The sequence below is a fragment of the Octopus bimaculoides genome, chromosome 6 (assembly GCF_046866305.1).
Source record: "Octopus bimaculoides isolate indiv1 chromosome 6, ASM4686630v1, whole genome shotgun sequence".
Classification (NCBI taxonomy): Eukaryota; Metazoa; Mollusca; class Cephalopoda; order Octopoda; family Octopodidae; genus Octopus; species Octopus bimaculoides.
This window is the reverse complement of record NC_142933.1, coordinates 89,206,493-89,227,888: the sequence shown is the minus strand read 5'-3', so window position 1 is coordinate 89,227,888 and position 21,396 is coordinate 89,206,493. Positions and strand designations below refer to the sequence as shown.

Sequence of the window (21,396 nt, the reverse complement as noted above, 5' to 3'; positions counted from 1 at the left end):
TGGATGTCCTTGCTGTCATCAACCCTCGTCAGTTTCCAAGTAAGGTAATATTTACCTATGACCAGATACGTTTTCGTGGAAGATTGGGAATGAAGGTGACACTTGCTTGCAACTATCACATGATCTCAAGGCAACGCAACAGTAAAACCACACACACATGCGACAGGTTTCCTTCTGCTTTTGTCTACTGATTCCACTCAGAAAGCTTTGGTTGATCTGGAGCTATATTAGAAGATACTTGCCCATTACACCCCTCAACCACACCTATGCCTGTGGAACTAATTAATCATTGTATTACAAATGTGGCTGGGCATTCTACTGACACTCCTACTGATAATGTAGGCCCACAGGCAGAATCTACATGACACTGTAAATGACATGGCTATCTCTCTGATTTAATGATGGGCTTCATCACAGTTTCTCTGTACCCAATTTCACTCACAACACTTGGGTTGGGCCAGTCTATGGTGGAAGATACTTTCCCAAGGTTCCATGCATTAGTGAGCCTTGTGATAGCAAAGCAAACTTAATCACATGGTATGGACACATTTATGTATACATACAATGTACCTCAATGACTTTAGATCAAGATTACATTTGATTTGTAGATCTTCAGTCAAAATAGAGACTAACACAGAGAAAGAATTCAAAAACTATTAAAAATATGGGGGAAAATAAAAGCAGAATGAAGAGAAGACTCAACAATAGAATTGAGTGTGTGTTAGGAAGGATTTTTGTGTTTGTGGCCCTTCACAAGGCCTCTGAGATTTATGGGAGGAAAGGGGTTATCTTCAAACTACAAGGTCTGGTACAAATACTCGGAACAGAATGGACTTTGCTAAAGGAACCCAAGGTAATGGTGCTAAGCTAGGTGAAAGATTGAGTCTATCACTTATATAAGTGGGGTATTTTTTCACGTGTGTGTGTGTGTGTGTATATATATATATATATATATATATATATATATATATATATATATATAGGTATGGCTTTGTGGGTAAAAAGCTTGCTTCCCAACTGCATGGTTTCAAGTTCAGTCCCACTGTGGCACTTTGGGCAAGAGTCTTCTACTATAGCCTCAGACCAATCAAAGCCTTGGATTTGGTAGAAGGAAACTGAAAGAAGCCCGTTGTAATATGTACATCTGTGTCTGTGTTCATCCCCCACCGTTGCTTGGCAACCAGTATTGGTGTGTTTATGTCCCTGTGACTTAGTGGTTCAGCAAAAAGAAACCAATAGAATAAGTACCAGGCTTTAAAAAAAAAAAATTAACGCTGGGGTCAGTTCATTCAACTGAAACTCTTTAGCTTGGTGCCCCCAGCATGGTCACAATCTAATGACTGAAATAAGTAAATGGTAAACATGCATGTATGCACATGTGCGCACACATGCACACACAGAGTATTTTTTGGAAAAAGATGTCTTAGAATGCCAGGTCAACATATCAACATTTTTCCTAATTCTGAATAACACTTTGCAAATTGAACCGTTTCACATAGATTTCCTTTCTATATTTTTTGTTTTTTTAGGCCCGCCTCGGAAACCCCATCCAAACGTTTATCAACTGCCGTGATCGCAGATCCAGCTGTGGTCATGTCTCCCGATAAAGAGAACACTGGCAACGTCAGAAGTAGTAATAGCCAAAATACCAGTAATACTGGTGGCAGTAATAGCAGCAGCAGTAACTGTACAAGTGTAAACCACAGCTCGTCAACAAACAACAACAACAGTAGCAGCAGTAACAACAACACTCCTTCTATAGCAACAAACAATAACAACAGAATGAGCAGTAGCAACAACTCTGGTGGTGATGGCAATAATAGTTCGGGTATGTTCTCCAGAAGGCGGTCTACGCGGCACCGAAATTACTTGAATAGATCCCAGCTCCATAATACTCTCGAACTGCCTGGAGGATATGGTTAGTACACCACTTGTACTATAATCAACGCTTTAGCTTTATATATAATGAAATCAAATAAATATAAAAGAAGTATATATTTTCTTGGCCATAGTTTAATTCAAAGGAAAACAAAACAAAAAAAATCATTTTATCAATGTCATTGTATTTGAAAGCATGTCTAACTTTTTTGGCGGGAGTTCAGATCTTTAGTTTTTTTTTTTTTTTTTTTTTTTCACAGTTCTTTCTTTTTAATTAAATGAACATTCTAGCCAAGAGAAACTGTCATTATAATTGAGTCTAGACTACAACGTTCTTTGATGGAGATACCATTTCCTAACAAGTTATGCACTAACAGCCAACAGGCAATTCAAGCTCATTTCATTGCTTTTTTTTTTTTTTTGTGGGTTTTCTTTTGCATATTCATTTTCATATTCATTTCCTTTTGATTTACATATCCTGAAACTTAGTCTATCACAAATTACATTAAATGATATAATTATTTTAAAGTCTGTCTGAGCAGGATTTAAATGCTAACATACTTTTTTCTTAAAAAAAGTTGTGTTGCAACGGAGCATATTTAGAATAAGATGGCAAAACAGAAAATAGGTGCATATTTCGTTCCATAAAATTTATTCAGATTTTTTATATTTTCTCACATATGTGTTATCCATTGTTAAGTGCTAGCAACTTCTTGTAGATTATCTAATCCTCATGTCATTGCAATCATTTCTTGCATGCGTCTGCTGTATAACTTGTCTCCATTCATTTTTGTATTAGTGTCATCTCATCTGTGAGGGCCGATGTCCTGACTTGAAATATTTCTTGCTGTGAAATCTCATTAGACTTTCTACTTCTGCTAAAATTACCTTACAAAATTTGTTCCATACAAGCAGGTGTCACAACTAAAGATCTTCCCCACCTTTTTTTTTTTCATCTTATAATAGTTTTTATTCAGAGTTCCTGCTATCCTAGATGAGTTTCTGACACTTTGGTTTGTGGGTCCTGTGTGTGTCTCTCTCTCTCTCTTTTTTTTAATAATGCCAGCCAAATGTCTTGTCACCAATGACTTTACAGTTCTCTTTATTTTGTTAGAACCTCATATTGTTTTCTCTGGGTTTTGTAATTAGACTAATATCCAGAAATATATAAATCTAAGCCTATTATTTGTTATCTATTTGGTTTTTGCTCGTGTTCATAAAAATATTACACCAATGACTTTAAGATCCATAGTGATTGCATATAAAGGTCATAGAATGTATTTTATCCATTCTATCCATCCACCCTTTTTTTATCACCCACTATTCCTGAAAGAGTTGTATGATAGGATCCTCAGACAATATAGCTTGATTTTTAGCCTGTACCTTTATAGCTTTTGTCTATTTGTTTCCACAGCAATTCTGTTCATAGAGAGACAAAGGGTTTCATAGCTAAACAACCAATCTTTGTTGCTTTTGGGGCTACAAAAGAGTTTAAAGTTCTAGTGACCTACTAACCTTTATATTTTATTTAATAAAATTATTCCTATACTGCCTGGAATTTGACCAGGCACTTGTCTTTACGGTTTAACTTTTGCTGATTTGTTGCTGCTGTTGTACCTTTCACACAACTTTAACTATCACTAAATAACAGTTACTGTTCCTTGGTGTGTTTGCATTCTCTCACACACACACCAATCACACTTCAGTGCTTTACCAAATTACAGAAATATATATTAACTGCTTCCTAACATCAATTATAAATTTGGTTCAACTTATGCAGTAATGCAATTCTGACATTGTTTTAGTGTTTGACTTTTAACCAAATAAATATTGTGACTTTCTCTTTACAGAGCAACGAACAACACAACAGGGTCAAGTTTATTTTCTACATACACGAACTGGAATTAGTACATGGCATGATCCCAGGGTTCCAAGGTAAACACCAAAATAATTTATACTTGGTATATTTCTATTTACATTCTGTTATCAATTGTGCATCAATTTTATTTCACTAATTATGATTCTAGAAGCTTCTACATTTCATTACTGACATTGTAGGTGCAAGCAGAGCTGAGTTGTTAAAAGGTTTGCTTTGTTCAGGGTTTGATCCTGCTGTGTAGCACCTCAGGTATATGGCTTCTGTTAAACCCTCAGATTCATTAATATTTTGTGGGCAAAACTTCATTGGTGAAAACTGTGAGGAAGTCTGTCATGTGTATTTAGGCACCTGTGTTTTCCTAAACTGGTGTTAATCAGTTTGTTGAGTTGTGTCCCTTTACATGAAAACTAGCCAGTCCGATCGATGGAGATCAATGAAATAAGTACTGGGATCAATATGGTTGAGTAAAACCCTGAAGGCAGTGTCCTAGCATGACCACAGTCCAATGATTGAAACCATCAAAAGAGTATGATTTGTGCTGAACTTTTATGAATATTTAGGTCACATCAATATGATATATAGGAGAGAGAGAGAGAAAACAGCTTACTACTCATGTTGCTACTTATGAATTGTATCATCTATTTCATCACTGCACTGATGGGTTCAAACCTGGCTATTGGTACATGTTGCTAAGGACAACAAATATTTTGAAGTGGTGGTGGCAGCAACAGTGGTAGTGTTCTGTTTTTAAGGTTTTGTTTCATCATTTCATTTCTGTTCTGCTATTAACTCTCATGAGGAAAACATGCTGATTTATTTAATGAAATAATTTAGAAATTTCAGTCTGACATATTTTATAAAATTTTACCAAATAAGGATTCATTATTTTACTAAATATACAAATGTTTCTATTATTTAATTTATTTTCATGCTGATCTAAATGTATGCATGGTATAATTCTCATGAGATCTATCAGCACTTCACAATAAAATAAATTCCCATGGCAATCTTTATTAGAAAAACTATGATTTCTAAAAATTCATCATTTTATATCCTTCTGTGGGCTGTTCAGTCCAAGAGGATCTGACAAGTTAGAAGAATGTGTCAGGCTCGATTTTTTTTTTTTTTTTTTTTTTTTATAAAGAATAAAAAGTTTAGAATGGTACAACAATGCACTATAAAACAAAAAATGGACTATATACCTGTTGTAATTTGGTTATCTATAGTCCGATGATATTTCGGAATTACAATTCCTTCTTCAGATCTTCTTAGATGGAGTCTCTGCTATAAACTGTTTTCCAATGATTTTCTGTTTTTTCGGAAGCGTCTCAGTAGTGTTCTCACAAAGCTTCTTCCAGAATTCCTCATGAGAAGTACGTGAGGTTGGCTTTTTAATGTTATTTCTGCTTTTGTTTAAAATTAATTTGTACTTGTAGAAGTTTTTTTAAATGGATAAATCTTGGTGTGGTAACATTCATTAAAATTTTTCTTTGTTTCTTTTTATTAATTTTTAATTCAGAGATCTTACAAATGTGTCTGAAGAAGAACTAGGTCCGTTGCCACAAGGCTGGGAGATTAGATACACAGGAGCAGGACGCATGTATTTTGTGAACCATATCAATAGAACGACACAGTTCACTGATCCTCGCCTCTCAGCCAATATTGGATTGATACAACAGAAAATGTAAGTTAATTTTTAGAAAACCATCAAATATTGCCAAATATCAATTTTTGTAGTCCAATAGCTTAGATTTGGGGGCAAGAAAAGACACTTGATGAGGATTCATATGAAAATTTTTATGGATTAGTTTGTTAGGGCGAACGTCATTAACCATATAATTACATCACATCCTTGTTTATTCATATATATTTCTCCACTAATATTTATTTATTTTTTTTATTAGGCAAATTGCTGATAAAGAGAACAGTGCGCCTGGGCCTTTACCAAAATATAAGCGAGACCTTGTCCAAAAGCTGAAAGAGTTACGACGTCAACTTAATGATCTTCAACCTCAGGCTGGTCATTGTCGATTGGAAGTATCAAGAGAAGAAATATTTGAAGTAAAGGATCCTTATAATTTTTTATGATGAATATTTTAAATTTTATAAAACTTGGACGCTGTTTGTTATTGATAGATCTTGCATGAAAAAAGATCAGCTAGAGGTAGTGGATAAAAAGATGAAAGATAGAAAAGTAAGGAGATATGTCAAGAACTAAGTTTTTGTAGAAAGTTGTTCAACTTGACTCACTTTGAAAAACAGATATAAACTTAAAGACTGAAGTGTTATGATGTGATACAAGATCATCATTTAATGTCCATGTTCCATCTTGGCAGGGGTTGCTCAGACTGAGCAAACCTATAATCAGTGCCATTCAAGCGGTATCTATTTTGTCTTATTTTCAGACAGTCCTGGGAGTGACGAGAAAGAATTGTTATTATTATTATTAACTGGTCAAGTATGGTGGCAAGCTGCCAGAATCATTAGCATATTGAACGAAATACTGAGCAGAATTTCTTTTGATTCTTCATATTCAGAGTTCAAATCCCAATGAGTTAAATTTTGCTTTTTATCCTTCCAAAGTATATACAATAAATATCAATTGGGCACTGGGGTTGATGTAATCAACTAAACCTTTCACCTCAAAATTGCTGATCTTGTGATAAAATTCAAAACCTCTATTAGCTGGTCAAATGACTAGCAAAGTACTCCTTTGTTAGGTTACATAATCATATTATATCTAATGTGTAGCACATTTTTAACACAAGCATATTAATGTCATATGTTAAGGTGTTTAAACCAGCCATATCTGGCCCAGATATTCTACATGTTTTATATTCAAACTGGTGATATCTAGCCTCTCATGCCTAACCTACATTGACATTCTAAAAATAAACAATCACATCATTGAAACCTCAAAGCTATAAGATAATGCATGATTAATTCAAAACAATTTGAGTGGAAAAGTATTACATTTAACAGAGTAATCTGAACACTAAAGGGTTAAGATGAAATAAATATCTTAACTGAAAGCTATGTATTGTGGTACAGTCATGGTGGACTATTGGTTGCGTGATCATAAGTTCAAGTTTTTCTTGTACTATTGTGTTATGCTCTTGAATGAGCAAGGCACTTTCAATGTGCTTGACTGGGCAAAAAACAGGTTAACCCTGTTGAAATTTTGAAGATAGTTATATAAATAGGGATAACTAACATATGGAAGCATCCAGTTAACCTTTATTGCAGTGAATAAACCAAATACAATGGTCAAATAAATACAAGCACAGTTTTGCATCCAGTTAACACTTATTGCAGTAAACAAACCAAATACAACTGTCCTCAAATGAGGGCAGTGGGTAAAAACGGGTTATTATTTCATGATTAGTGCATTCAACCATGCTTACCCTTATAAATATAGAAAAAACAGTAATACACACACACACACACACACATACATATAATGGATTATTATAGCCATTGTAATCACTATGCAGTCTTGTCCAAGTGGAGAGATTATTTGTCGGGTTGACAATGTTTAGCATGGGCTTTGTATCAGGAATAGCAAATTTTCATCCTACATAATATTAATCTATCATTGTCTTCATTTTCATGCTGGCATTTTTGGGATGGGACTTTTTTTGAAGAAGTGTCTGATAGTGAGATACTCTTCCTGACACCAACTCTTTTTAGTCACTGCCTATAATACAGGAAGATGTAGCTGTTCTAAAAAACACAATTAACATGATATTTTTTGTCTTATATCCTTTTCTTTTTAGGAATCTTATCGGCAAGTCATGAAAATGAGGTCTAAAGATTTACGAAAACGATTAATGGTAAAGTTTCGAAGTGAGGAAGGCTTAGATTATGGGGGTGTTGCTAGGTAAGTGTTTTGATTGGATCTCTCTCTTTCTCTCTCTCTCTCTTTCTCTCTCTCTCTCTCTCTCTCTCTCTCTCTCTCTCTCTCTTTCTCTCTCTCTCTCTCTCTCTCTCTCTTTCTCTCTCTCTCTCTCTCTCTTTCTCTCTCTCTCTCTCTCTCTTTCTCTCTCTCTCTCTCTCTCTCTCTTTCTCTCTCTCTCTTTCTCTCTCTCTCTCTCTCTAACTATAAGGTTATATTGTCATTTAACTGTACTGCATAAAGTGCAATTTGTAAAGGAGAAATACTACACTTCACTTAGAATATTACAATTATGAAGTTGATACTAATGGCTTCATATAATTAATATATAGTAGCCATAATATCAGATCTGTTTGTGATATAAAAACATAGGTTTCACTTTATAAGATAATTAGATAAATAATTTGCACTTTGCCAATGTGACATTGTGTAGGCGCATGGCTTAGTGGTTAGGGTGTTGGACTCATGATTGCAAGATTGTGGTTTCCAGTTCCTGGACTGGGTGATATGTTGTGTTCTTGAGCAAAACACTTCATTTTATGTTGCTCCAATCCACTCAGATGGGGAAATTGTGATCCCACAATAGATTGGTGTCCCATCCAGTGGGGAGTATATGTGCTAGAGAAATCAGGAACCTGGCCCTAAGCTCCTTATGGAGTATTGTTGACTAACCAGTGTTGCATTGAGTACTCTTTCAGTTTGTCATCTTGTGTGTGTATATACATGCCATGCATGTACGTCTGTGTGTGTGTGTGTGTGTATTTTTCTTGTGATTTACCTTGCATTTACTTCGCATTGTTTTGGCCTTACCCACGATCCTTTATACAATGTGTGGTTGGCGTTAGGAAGGGCATCCAGCTGTAGAAACTCTGCCAAATCAGATTGGAGCCTGGTGTAGCCATCTGGTTTCACCAGTCCTCAGTCAAATCGTCCAACCCATGCTAACATGGAAAGTGGACGTTAAACAACGATGATATATATAATGTGATTATAAAACTTTTTCAAAATAAAATTTTAATACATGAATATTATACTTTTATTATTTTTCAGAGAATGGTTATATCTATTATCTCATGAGATGCTTAATCCATATTATGGATTGTTTCAGTATTCAAGAGATGATATATATACTTTACAAATAAATCCAGATTCTGCTGTCAACCCTGTAAGTTGTTACTCCTCTACAGCTATCTTAATGTCACTGTTAAATTTGGCTGAATTTTTTCTCTCATTGTCTTTCTCCTTTCCTTTATTTCTGTTTTTCTATCTTTTTCCTCTCTTCTTCTACACACAGTTCTCTCTCTCTCTCTCTCTCTCTCTCTCTCTCTCTCTCTCGTGTGTCTGTGTGCATATACGTGTATGTGTTTATGTAGGAGAGGCATGGCTTTGCTTCCGAGCAGCATGGTTTTGAGTTCAGTCCTCACTAAATAGCACCTTCAGGAAGTATCTTCAAAGCCCTGAACTAACTAAATCCTTGTGAGTAGATTTGGTTGACAGAAATTGAAAGAAGCATATCATGTGGGTGTTAGTGTATCTTTGTCTTGGCATTGCATGATGGTTGTAAACAGGTGTTGTTGTCATACACTCATTGTTCCCAATCTTCTATGAAAATATGTCTAGCCATGGGGAAATATTACATTACTCGGAAATAGGTGAAGGTTGGTAACAAGAAGAGTATCAGGCCATTGAAAATCTGCGTAGTCAAATCCAGTGCAACGGACAGTTAAAAATTCCTTTGGCAATAAGGAAACACTGAGAAATAGTAATCATCTACACATACACGTTGCCATGCTGCACTGCAGACAGATTTCTTCTACTATAGCCTCAAGCTGACAAATGCCTTTAAGTGATATTGGTAGATGGAAACTGTAAAACCCCCATTGCGTGTATGTTCTCATTATCTTGGTATTATTTTTGTGCTATGTGAACAATGTCATTATCATGTAGGCAGTATCTGCCATAAAAAACATGTTGAATTATTTGTTATTCGTAAGGCCAGAAGAAGACCTAGTACCTTACTTGGAAAGGAGTGTTGGTGACAGGAAATGCATCTGACCATAGAAAAACTGCCTCAATAAATCTTGTTTCATGCTGCCATGGAAAAGTGGACATGAAAATGCTAACAATGGATCAATGGTTGGATGGATGTGGAAATCTTTTTCTCTGTCTTTCTCACTCCGTCTGTCTCTCCACCCCCCACACCGTCTCTCTCTTGTTCTCTTTATCATATGTCTCTTTTTCAAATTCAAATTGAAAGACTAATAACCTCATAATTATTTTATTTAATTAAAACCTGACTAAGACAAAACAAAACAATTTGCTTGCTACTAATGTATTACTCAATATGATATTTTACTCTGCTTTTGGTCTTATTTCTTTAATTTTGAATGAAACAATATATTTCAATTTTCAGGAACATTTATCCTACTTCCATTTTGTTGGAAGAATCATTGGTATGGCAATATTTCATGGTCACTACATCGATGGAGGATTCACCATGCCGTTTTATAAACAGCTTCTGGGAAAACCTGTCACATTAGATGATTTAGAAAGTGTTGACCCAGAACTACACAGAAGCCTTGTTTGGATCCTGTAAGTTCCTTTTTTTCTTTTTTCTTTTTTTTTACCCCCATCCCCTGTAATAACAGACAAAATGCTGCTAAACATTTTACCTGACATGCAAACGATTCTGCCAGCTCTCCACCTTTATTATAATAATAATAATAATTAACCCGTGGCCTTTGCCAGGGGTGTAGCCAGCCCACTTATGTGTACCTTTCCTTCTTTGGACACAAAACCCTGCTTGCAAAGACCTGTTGAGGCAAGTGAAATCAAAATCGAAGACTGGCACCCATGCCAACCTTCCTTCATTGGACACTAAACTCTGCTAAAAGATAGGTGATAATGACAAAGTGAATTTATTCAGTACCTGGAGAGGACACTTATCCTTTGTGGGCTAAGTGATCCTGAGTTCATTGGATTCCTTGGTTAGTTTCTATGTTATGAGGAATGTATATTTATCTCATTGAATTTCCATGTAAATCACACACACTTCATGTCACCTATCTTTGTAATCTCCTGCTTGTTTGATGATTTTATAGCAAATAAGAGGTCCTCATTATTATTATTATTATTATTATTATTATTATTATTATATGATAATAAAGAATATTTGTTCTAGTTAAAGAAAGTGGAAATGTAGAAGTTGAATTATATGATTTTTTAATATTTTTTTTCTTTTGTCATTCTTTTCAGAGAGAATAATATTGACAGTGTTCTGAACCAGCCTTTTTGTGTGCAGCATAATTCCTTTGGGCAAGTACAAGAATATGAACTGAAACCTGGAGGAAGAGACATAGAAGTTACAGAAGAAAATAAAAGAGAATATGTTAGGTTAGTTAACAGTTTCTCATGTTTTCTGTTACAGAGTTATGTTTAAAAAATAAACTACCAGACTATTTAAATTTCATTGTAGATCTGTAGATATTTTTGATATATTAGTTTTGTGAGAAACAATGGTATTTCCTTTTTTTTCTTTTTTATATTTTATTCTTGTTGTTACAGAAAACATTAAGAAATATGCTGCTTTGTTGTCCACTATATTTTGTACAATTTAGTTTTTTATCTTCTAACATAAGTTTGTGCCTTAGGAAAAATAAATAAAAGCAATACATTCTTGTATTTATGTCTGGGGTGTGTCCTCTGCTAGTGCCACATAAAAAGCTCCCAGGCCAGTGTCACATAAAAAGCACCCAGTACACTCTGTAAAGTGGTTGGCATTAGGAAGGGCATCCTGGCATAGAGACCATACCAAAACTGACAGTTGGAGCCTAGGCAGCTCTCCAACTGACCAGCTTCTATCAAACCATCCAATCCATGTCAGCATGGAAAATGGATGTTAAATGATGATGATGGTCTGTGTTCAGGCCACTGGGGAGCTGCCATAAATGTGATCTGCTGAATATTGTTGTGGATATCATACAATAGTGAATCACTACTTGTGCTACAGCTGTCAGCAAATGGAAAATTGCAAAACAAAATGACAATTGCTGTGAAATAGCAAGACTTTTTGTTGTATAATTTGTGAGTGTGTTCTACTTGGTTTTTAACCCTTTTGTTACCATATGTCTTTTGAAATACACTCAATATCTTTCCTCTCTGTTCTAATTTGGTAGGATATGATTCAAGGGAATTTGGCTTCCATTTCTGGCAGACGGAGTGACCGCTTGTTAGCTCCATCCTTAACGATAGTTAATTGTTATAACTACAATGAATATATTACAGATACCTTTTTAACCACCTCTGTTAAGGTGAAAATCAGATGGTCTTCTCTAGCTTTGTATTATCTATACTGATTCCACTCTTTTTTTGTTTCATATGTTTCTATTTAAGCTACATAAACAATGTTTATCATTGGTGTTTATTTTAAATCTAAATAAAAATATATTGTCTAAAAATTTTATAAAATAGTTATCAGATGTTCAGAAAATCTGTTGTACACATTAGTCTGGGCTTTTATTTATGCTTAGTTTTTATTATATTTTATTTATTTATTCTTTTGTATGATATATTGTAGAGAAATTGCAAAGGGAATTAACTTTTTAAAAATGCTTGAGATAAGTTTGGATAAATGTTATCAAATCTACTTCTAATAAATCTGGAAATGTAATTAAATCTTTTATTATTTGCTGTAGAAAAACTCATTGGTGTGTATTATTGTATGTTAACTGTTGTAAGAAAATAATTTAGAAAGCTAAATTCCAACATGACTTTGAAGTTTCTGATAATGCCATTGCATTAGCGTATGAGAAAAATAAAAATTTTAATTTACAATACGTAAAAGGTTTATGTGTAGTAGACTTAATCTGTTGCCTAATTTAACACCACCACCACCTGGCTCTTGGTTGACTTTAGAGGAGTCTCCACTCTCTTGCATGTACTTATGGTGAGATCTCCAGTCTGAATATAAGTACTTGCCTTCCTCTTGCTAGTTTCACAGACCTTGAAAAGTCTTGAGAGATCTGCCATTCCTCTTGATTAAACTATTAAAAAAAATACAATGCTACTATTGTTCATCATTTTATGCCCACTTTCCATGCTGTCATTGGTTTTGGCAGGTTGCCACACTCGGAGCAAGCATGTATTTGATAGTACTGTTCACATAGATGGATTAGAGGACTACATTTCACTTATCTAATTCATTTTTGACTTGGTTTCTATGACTGGATGGTTATTTGTGCCACCAAGACTAGAGAGGTTGTCAGATCTTTGACATGACTAAAAGGAGCTTCTTACTTCATTCCCACTTCTCTACTTGCTTGTAAACCATTTTACAAAGTGAGAGGCACAAATAATAGTGATAAGTAGGTTGTATGTTAGGGATACTCGGTATTCTAAGACATACATTTAGTGCAACATGACTAAGGAGATGGAATGACAACAAAAGTCAGTATGACCCAGAGTGTGTTGGTGAAACAGGAAGAAATATATAATGACAGACTGTAAGGCAGGATAATGATTGAGAGTTCAAGAGGGAAGGGTGAAGGCAGTTTACAATAAATACTAATTAAACTAGCTAATGATATGAATGTAAACATCACTAAAAAATAAATTAACCCATTAGTGTTTAAACTAGCCATACCCAGCCAAAATAGTCTTCCTGATTTATCTTCAAATTGGTCAGATATGGTCTTTCATTGCTACCTTATAGTGTCATTTTAAAAATGAACACTTGCATCATTGAAATCTCAAAGCCATGAAATAATGCCTGGTTTATTTAAAATGGTGTGAATACATAGGCCTTACATTTTGACAATAATCTGAATGCTAAAGGGTTAAACACTTTGTTCAGAAGCATACATATATTGAGTTATACACCAGGTTGTTAGTATTGCAATGCCTAAGTGAGATATGTGTGTGTGTGTGTATATATATATATATATATATAATAATATTAGGGACAAAATCCAAAATTACAGGTAAAAATTCAATTAAAATCAATTTATAAAAAATTAAAATTAAATTGAGCTTTATAGATAAAATATTTATATATATTATATACACACACACATATGCTCTTCTTGTTTGACATTATTGTGTAGGTAACACCAAGTTTAACGTTTTTCTTTTAAATTGTCAATAAATATTGTTTTTTGTTTTGTTTTGTTTTTTACAGGCTCTATGTAAATTGGAGATTTATGCAAGGAATTGAGGCACAGTTCTTAGCTTTACAAAAGGGCTTTCACGAATTAATCCCACAGTCAACTTTGCAGCTATTTGATGAACGAGAACTAGAAGTAAGTTTTACATTCATTTCATTTCATCCATTCTTGTTTGTTTTTGACTTTTTACTGGTTTTGGTCATTGGTCTGCTGCTGCTGCCTGAGGGCACCACCTTCAAGAGTTTTAATCAATCCTAACATTTATTTTAGTCTGTTACATATTTTATCAATTTCTATTTACCAAGTAGCTAAGTTACCTTTTGATGCAAAGAGACCTCAATACACAATCCTAAATCAGAATTCACAAATACATACACAACAGGCTCCTACAGTTTTCTGTCTTCCTAATTCTACTCACAAGGCATTGGTCAACTTGACTCAAAGACATTTGTCCAGTGCACTGTATTCTGGAATCAATCCTAGAACTGCTTAGTTGTAAAGCAAACTTCTGCACCTATGCTTTATATTTTGTTTTAATTTTATTTCTCCATGTAGCTTCTTTTTCTTGTCATAATTTTGACTGAATTGGTCCTTTTTAGTATCACCTTTGAAGGAAATGGAGTTTATAATATGGAATTTAGTGAGGTTGTTGTGTTATAGTATAGTGTCGGGGGTGGTTAATCATCAGCATCACCATTTGACATCTGTTTACTATGCTTGCATGGGTTGGATGATTCAACAGGAACTGACAAACCAAAGACTATGCCAAGCTTCAGTGTCTGCTTTAGCATAGTTTCTATGGCTCGATACCCTTTCTAATGCCATAATGAATTTTTTAAATGTCTGTTTTAGATTTAGTAATACCCCATTTCAAAATACAGGACAAAAGAAAGAAAAAAGTCAAGAGCACCTTTCTTTCATACTGAGTAATCCTACATACAAATAGTAACCAGACATCATCATCATTTAACATCCACTCTCTGTGCTGGCATAGGTTAGATGATTTGGCTGGAGCTGATAAACCAAAGAGCTACACCAGGTTCCTGTCTGATTTGGCAAGGTTTCTACAGCTGGATGCCTTTCCTAACACCAACCATGCCAGGAGTGTAATGGGTACTTTTACATGCCAGCGGCACGGGTGCCAAATTCAAAAATGACACGTTTTTGTCCTGCAAACGTTGTGCACCAAATATTTTACAACAATAGTTTGTAGGTTCAATCTCAATGAGAAAAATTTGTAATATAAGCAAAATTAGATTTCAAGTAAGCAGGTGAAAACTGTTATTCTGACATTACATTTCTTTTGTTTGAGTCTCTTCAAGTCTAATAAATTAACCAATTATTATAGAAACTATGATTAAATTTTTGGGGGAAAAACTTCTGATGACTTTGTTGTTGGTTTTGTTTTTTAGCTTGTGATAGGTGGACTTGGTAAGATAGATGTGGAAGACTGGAAGATGCACACCAGGTTGAAACATTGTACTTCAGATTCCAATATTGTCAAATGGTTCTGGAGAGCTGTAGAAGGCTTTGATGATGAAACTAGGGCTCGATGTCTCCAGTTTGTTACTGGAAGTTCACGAGTTCCTCTACAGGGTTTCAAAGCTTTACAAGGTAAGTAGCTTTCTGTTTTTCTTTATCTTCTGTCTTTTACTTGTTTCAGTCATAGTTAGAGTAATGGAAATTGGTTAAATATTTAGGGGTGTTCACTACACTGTTAGTCTACACTTTATGAACATGATAGATTGAAAGAAGTTAAGTGCACCCAAAACAATCTGAAAAACAGTATGTAGAGCAGGGTTTAAGCAGTTGAGATACTCAAGATAATCCAGGATCAAGCAAAAATTCCATGAGCTGCAGTGACAAGTAGGCATTAGACTAACAGTGATGCTAATGATATAAAATATAACCCTTTGTTTAAGCAGCTCCTCTAATATATATTTACATGTGTCTAATTATTTCTTACATTGTTATCTTGTTCTACAGGATCAACTGGTGCTGCTGGTCCGAGGCTGTTCACAATACATCAAGTTGACACCAGTACAGATAATTTACCAAAAGCACACACATGGTATTGATTCTCTTTAAATTATCTTGTTTCTATAACCCAAATAAATAAACTGTGTGTATGCATGCATGTATCTCTATCTGTGTATGTGTGTATGTGCAATCATTTTAATGTCCATGTTCTATGTTGGCATGGAACATTAACATATAAATATAGGTTAATGAGTGGAAATACTTGTTATATATAATCGTGGGTAATGGGTATAGACTTTAACTACATTGTTCATCATCATCATCATCGTTTAACGTCCACTTTCCATGCTAGCATGGGTTGGACGATTTGACTAAGGACTGGTGAACCAGATGGCTACACCAGGCTCCAATCTGATTTGGCAGAGTTTCTACAGCTAGATGCCCTTCCTAACGCCAACCACTCCGAGAGTGTTGTGGGTGCTTTTACGTGCCACCGGCACGAGATCCAGTCAGGCTGTACTGGCAATATGCTAGTAATAAAATAATTTTAGGTATCTAAAATTTTAGCTTGATGTAGGAATCCAAGTGATAATGTTGTGCCATAGCTTAACTTCAGAGAGGATATGCATTCATCTCTACTAACTGAAATCTAAGGGTATCTCTCTCTCTCTCTCTCCAGAATAAAAAAAAAATTACTATTACCTACAATTATCTCTTCACATATGTGGTCATAAACAACTCTGCTGTCTCTCCATCTTCTGCAATGAACCCACTCCATGTCAGTTTGCCAGTTCCTATCCTTCTTCAAACAAGACTCAAAGGTGGATTTGAACATTGATACTAGGAGACTTTGTCCAACCCATACCAGCATGGAACACGGACGTTAAACGACGATGATGATTGGGCTACCACTTTTTACATCGATGTATTGTATTACTTGATGTTGTCTATTTACAGCTCTATTGATGAACTGAGACCTTGAGCATTACATGTCTTAGTAGGGGAGACAACTCGTCAACCTTTCAATTAATATCCACAAAATCTGTCATTTAGAAGCTGCAATATTTAAAATGTTATTTACATTATTAAACAAAATAATATTCGTTCATTTTTATGTCTTTTTCCATGTCAGCATGAGTTAAACGAATAAATTGAGTGCTTTACAGCCAGATGCCTCTTCTGCCACTTACCCTTCACTTTTCTTTTTAACCTGTTTAATTAGTAAACACATCTTCGAAGCCATAAAGGCAGCAGACAATCCATTGACAGGGGAAATGACTGCAATGACATCATATATAGCTGAGTGATTTGCAGAGAAGCTCAAATGTAAACCAATACATGCGCACACGTGTGTTTGTGTCTCTTTGACATGACATTGTGTTACAGTTGTAAAGGAGTATCCCCGTCATACAAGTGGTGTCCTTCGTTTCCCATCTTCTTTGGAAAATCTATCCAACCAAGGCAGAAAATATTACCTTTCCTGGAACCAGGTGATGGGAAGAGCATCCTGCTGTACAAAAATCTGCATCGACAAATTCTGTCTGACCCATATCAGCATGGAAAAGTAAACATTAAAGCGATGATGATTGTTACATACATGGAAAGGTTGATGACAGGAAATGCATCCGATTATAAAATACAGCCTCAAATAAGTCTCTGTCCAACCAATTCTAGCATGGTAAAAAATGGTCATAAGACAAATGAATTAACAATGTATAAATATAATGCACTTTGCTACTTATTATTTCTGTGAAATCATTGCTTTTCATCGGGGGTGGGCTGTGAGGATTGTGAAAGAGGACAAGCAAATTAACATCAAACTATGTGACTATGATTCTGTGGACAGCTATGTGAATACAAATTCTATTTTGTTTTCTCATTAATAAAATAGGAAGGCAAATAAATTCATTAATATTTTGTTGGAATGGGTTTGATGTTTGTCAAATTGAGAACCACTCAACTAAGTAACCTGCTTCCATGAAATTCAGATATAGTGAAAGTACTAGGACAGTTAATTACTTTTGGTCTACTTTACAGGAACAGAGAGAGATGGAGACACATTGCTAATTAGATATGTGCAGGCATGTCTGTGTGATTAAGAAGTTTGTTTCCTTACCACATGGTTTTGGGTTCAATCCCACTGCATGGTGTCTTCTACTATAGCCCACCCAAGCTGACCAAAGCTTGTTTGATGGATTTGGAAGACTGAAACTGATAAGAAGCTTATCGTGTGTATGTAAACAAGTGTCACTGTTATATAAGTGGGGTCTCTTGTTTCCAATCTTCTCTGAAACATGTCTTGGAAACAAGTAAAGGTCGGTGACAAGAAGGGCATCAGGACAGAAAATCTGTCTCAGGGAATTCTGTCTGACTCATGTAAGCATGAGAAATTGAACAATAAAACAATGATGGTAATAATGAATTAGTTCAAATTTAAGTCAACTCGACCTCCTAAAAATAGCAACTAGACCTCCTTCAAGTTGCAACATACTGTTTTAAATGAGAAGGATACATTGGATGATTTAGTCTAAAGACTAAAAGAAATTGACCAGATGGTCACAACTGGAATACTTTTTATTATAGGTTTTACCATCAGTTCTAAAGCATGATACTCTATCATTCAATAAACCAGTGCAAACTAAAACCAAGCACTGATATTAACAATTAGGGTTGTTTCAGTACAGCAAGCGTTGCTGCTTGACAGGTGGGCCAAGGGAGCGATCGCGTTCATTGCGTGCCCTCCTCCTGGTTTGAAGGCTTGTACCACCAGACAGCTAGTCAGCTCTGGTTGCTGGAACTGAAACTAACACGATGCTGTTGGAAGGTAGGTTTAGAGAGGGCACGGGCCAAAGCTGTTGAGGTAGCAAACCATGAAACATGGTTGGAATTTCTCTTTTAAACAAATCTCTATAGTATTTGTTTAAATTACAAACAATTTGATTTAATTAAAATAGTTTTTTTGTTTTTAATGAATGAAGCTTGATTAATTTTATTTTATTTTTTTCTTATTTCAGTTTCAATCGTATAGATATTCCACCTTATGAAGATTATGAAAAATTCTTAAGTAAATTGACTTGCGCAGTTGAAGAAACATGTGGTTTTGCAGTGGAATAAAACAAAACATAAAAAAAAATTAATTCATAGAACAGTGTTGGGGTTTTGGCCAGCTTTTCTGCTCTTTGTGTGCCAAAGGGGAAAATAGTTTTCGACAGAAAAGCAATACTTGTTTTTTTTTTTTCTTTTATACAAAAGGCTGTTATTTTTTTGCAAGTTAACCTCAGTATATTATGTCCGTTTGGAAGGTCACTAATTTGAGGGCTCTAAACATTTGGGTTAAACAACACCCTTGCAAATTGCATCACCTTTTGTCCTTGCTAAACAATGGCCAGTTGAGTTTTTGTTTCCTCATCTTCAAAGAACCATCTTTGGTCAAGATGACTGACTGTACATAGTTTATCATTGTGAAATGTGGTTTCATGGTTTCTTACTCAAATGTAAGTGTCTATGAGTTAACATTACCTCCACATTCAGAAGTGAAAATTACACTACATCTATACATGAAAGTGATATTGTATGTTCACAGGGCATGTGTGTGTATGTGCATGCACGTATGTAGGTTTTTGTATGAGCACCAGTATTTGTGTATGTGTGTAATGTATGTTCACAGGGTATATGTGTATGTATGTGCATGCACATATGTAGGTTTATGAACAAGAGTGCATGTGTGTGTGTGTGTGTGTGTGTGTGTGTGCATATGTTGTGTGTTACGTATGCTAAATAGGCATTTTCACTGTAAGCAAGCTGTTTGATTGTATTCTCAATCATGATGACTTGACCTAAAGCAACCGTAAGAGTGGTATTTCAAAAATAAAAAAAGTGTGATACCCACGATGTTTTTTTTTTTTTTTTTTTTTTAATCATTCTCTTTTCAGTCCCAAATATCATAAAAGATTGCATAAAAAAATTCTCCTCAGCTAGTTACTTAACTTATTGAGTCGAAAGTGTAGACTAAGAAAAATGGAAAACAAGAAATATAATGAAAGAAACCTGGAACTAATGACGGACAAAGTTTTGGATTTGGTGAATGGCTACGAAAACTCTTCCTAAAACACTTCCTAAATCCCTCTCTCTCTTTCTCTAAAATAACCAAAAAAAAAAGCAATCAAATTTTAAAAAAAACAATTATTCACGCAATTACTTTGATCATTGCATATTTTATGTTAGGTATAATTTTAAATTTTATTTCTTCACCTGAAACAAAATTTACCAATCACCACCACCACCACCACCGCTTGGAAATATGCAGAAGTTTCTGAACCATTTCCAATTACTTTTCCTGTTGTAAAAACCTATTTATGTAAAACAAAACACCAAAAAAAAAAAAGTACTTTAGGATTTTCTTTATTGTTTTAAGTTGTTTACCCACTTCTGCCATTTCTCTTCTACGTTTACCTGTCAGTGGTTTTATACTGACTCCTCTTTTACCTCATCTTCTGATTTATTAAACCTTCAGAAATTATTATTTGTTAAAGTGTATGTGTAAATGTTGGTTAAATACCAATTGTATGAAAAATGTAATTTTATGAACATGCAAAGAAAACAATCTGCCAAAAACAAAAAGTTATATTAGGTTTTTTTTTTTTTTAATGTCTTTGCATTTATCAAAAATTATTCTCGTTTTTATCAGCCTATGGAATAAATCATTAATGTGATCTTTTATTTTTAACGACGGCCTGATCCTCTGTTTACTGATATTACTAGATTTTTTTATTTTTTTTTTGTATACATCATATACATATATGCACAACAATTTAAATGGTGCCACATAAATGTCATTGCTGGTAAGACTTTTATACTCTCTCACTCTGTCACATCCGAACTCACTCCTAATAATGAATCACTGCAGCCCGTATCAGAAATACAGGCATGGAGTTCTCTATATAATAGAGTAAAAAAAAAATAATTAAATAAAGGAAATGCTCACCAGTAAAATATACTATTTTGAATAATTAAGATGTGGTGTAAATCATTACAGTAATCAAAATAATTGAATCTGCTGGAATTTCAGATTCAGTCCACCGTTTGTCTAGCAATGGAGTGTGCCTGCATGTACGTACGTATGTATGTGAGTGTGTGCATGTGCGTGTTCATACATCTGAGAGAATGTACTCCAACCGACTGACACACTGTATCAGTTTTTATAAATAAATTTGTACAAAATGTCTTGTGATGATTTCTAATATAAAAAGAAAAAAATAAATAAAAGCATTTTAAGGTTAATCACATTGTTCGCTTTCATTTAAGGAATATTTTTTCTTGTGTTCTGTCTCTTTCTCTGTAAAAGCTTATACAGGGTGTTCAAAAAGTGAATTTTTTTTCATCCTGCCCATCACCATGGCGCTACTTCAAGAGTTTTTCGGTGAATGGATTATTTCAAAGGGATTTTGGCCACTAAGATCACCAGTTTCTATTCCCAAGATATATATATATATATGAGTGGTTGGCGTTAGGAAGGGCATCCAGCTGTAGAAACTCTGCCAAATTAGATTGGAGCCTGGTGTTGCCATCCGGTTTCACCAGTCCTCAGTCAAATTGTCCAACCT

The 21,396-nt window shown here is 34.7% G+C and overlaps 1 protein-coding gene across 2 annotated transcripts in view; it reads left to right on the top strand.

The window, feature by feature from the left end:
* Nucleotides 1–21,073, top strand: part of LOC106869353 (E3 ubiquitin-protein ligase SMURF2) — a 106,683-nt gene extending 85,610 nt beyond the window's left edge. For both annotated transcript variants that reach the window (XM_014915072.3, XM_014915071.3), the window contains 12 exons: nt 1,530–1,918; nt 3,729–3,813; nt 5,277–5,441; nt 5,662–5,818; nt 7,534–7,637; nt 8,703–8,817; nt 10,066–10,244; nt 10,908–11,045; nt 13,828–13,948; nt 15,226–15,427; nt 15,800–15,884; nt 18,808–21,073. In XM_014915072.3, coding sequence (XP_014770558.1) covers nt 1,530–1,918; nt 3,729–3,813; nt 5,277–5,441; nt 5,662–5,818; nt 7,534–7,637; nt 8,703–8,817; nt 10,066–10,244; nt 10,908–11,045; nt 13,828–13,948; nt 15,226–15,427; nt 15,800–15,884; nt 18,808–18,907 — 1,840 coding nt within the window. In that variant the 3' untranslated portion in view covers nt 18,908–21,073. The remainder of the gene's footprint in view (nt 1–1,529; nt 1,919–3,728; nt 3,814–5,276; nt 5,442–5,661; nt 5,819–7,533; nt 7,638–8,702; nt 8,818–10,065; nt 10,245–10,907; nt 11,046–13,827; nt 13,949–15,225; nt 15,428–15,799; nt 15,885–18,807) is intronic.
* Nucleotides 21,074–21,396: the final 323 nt, after the last annotated feature.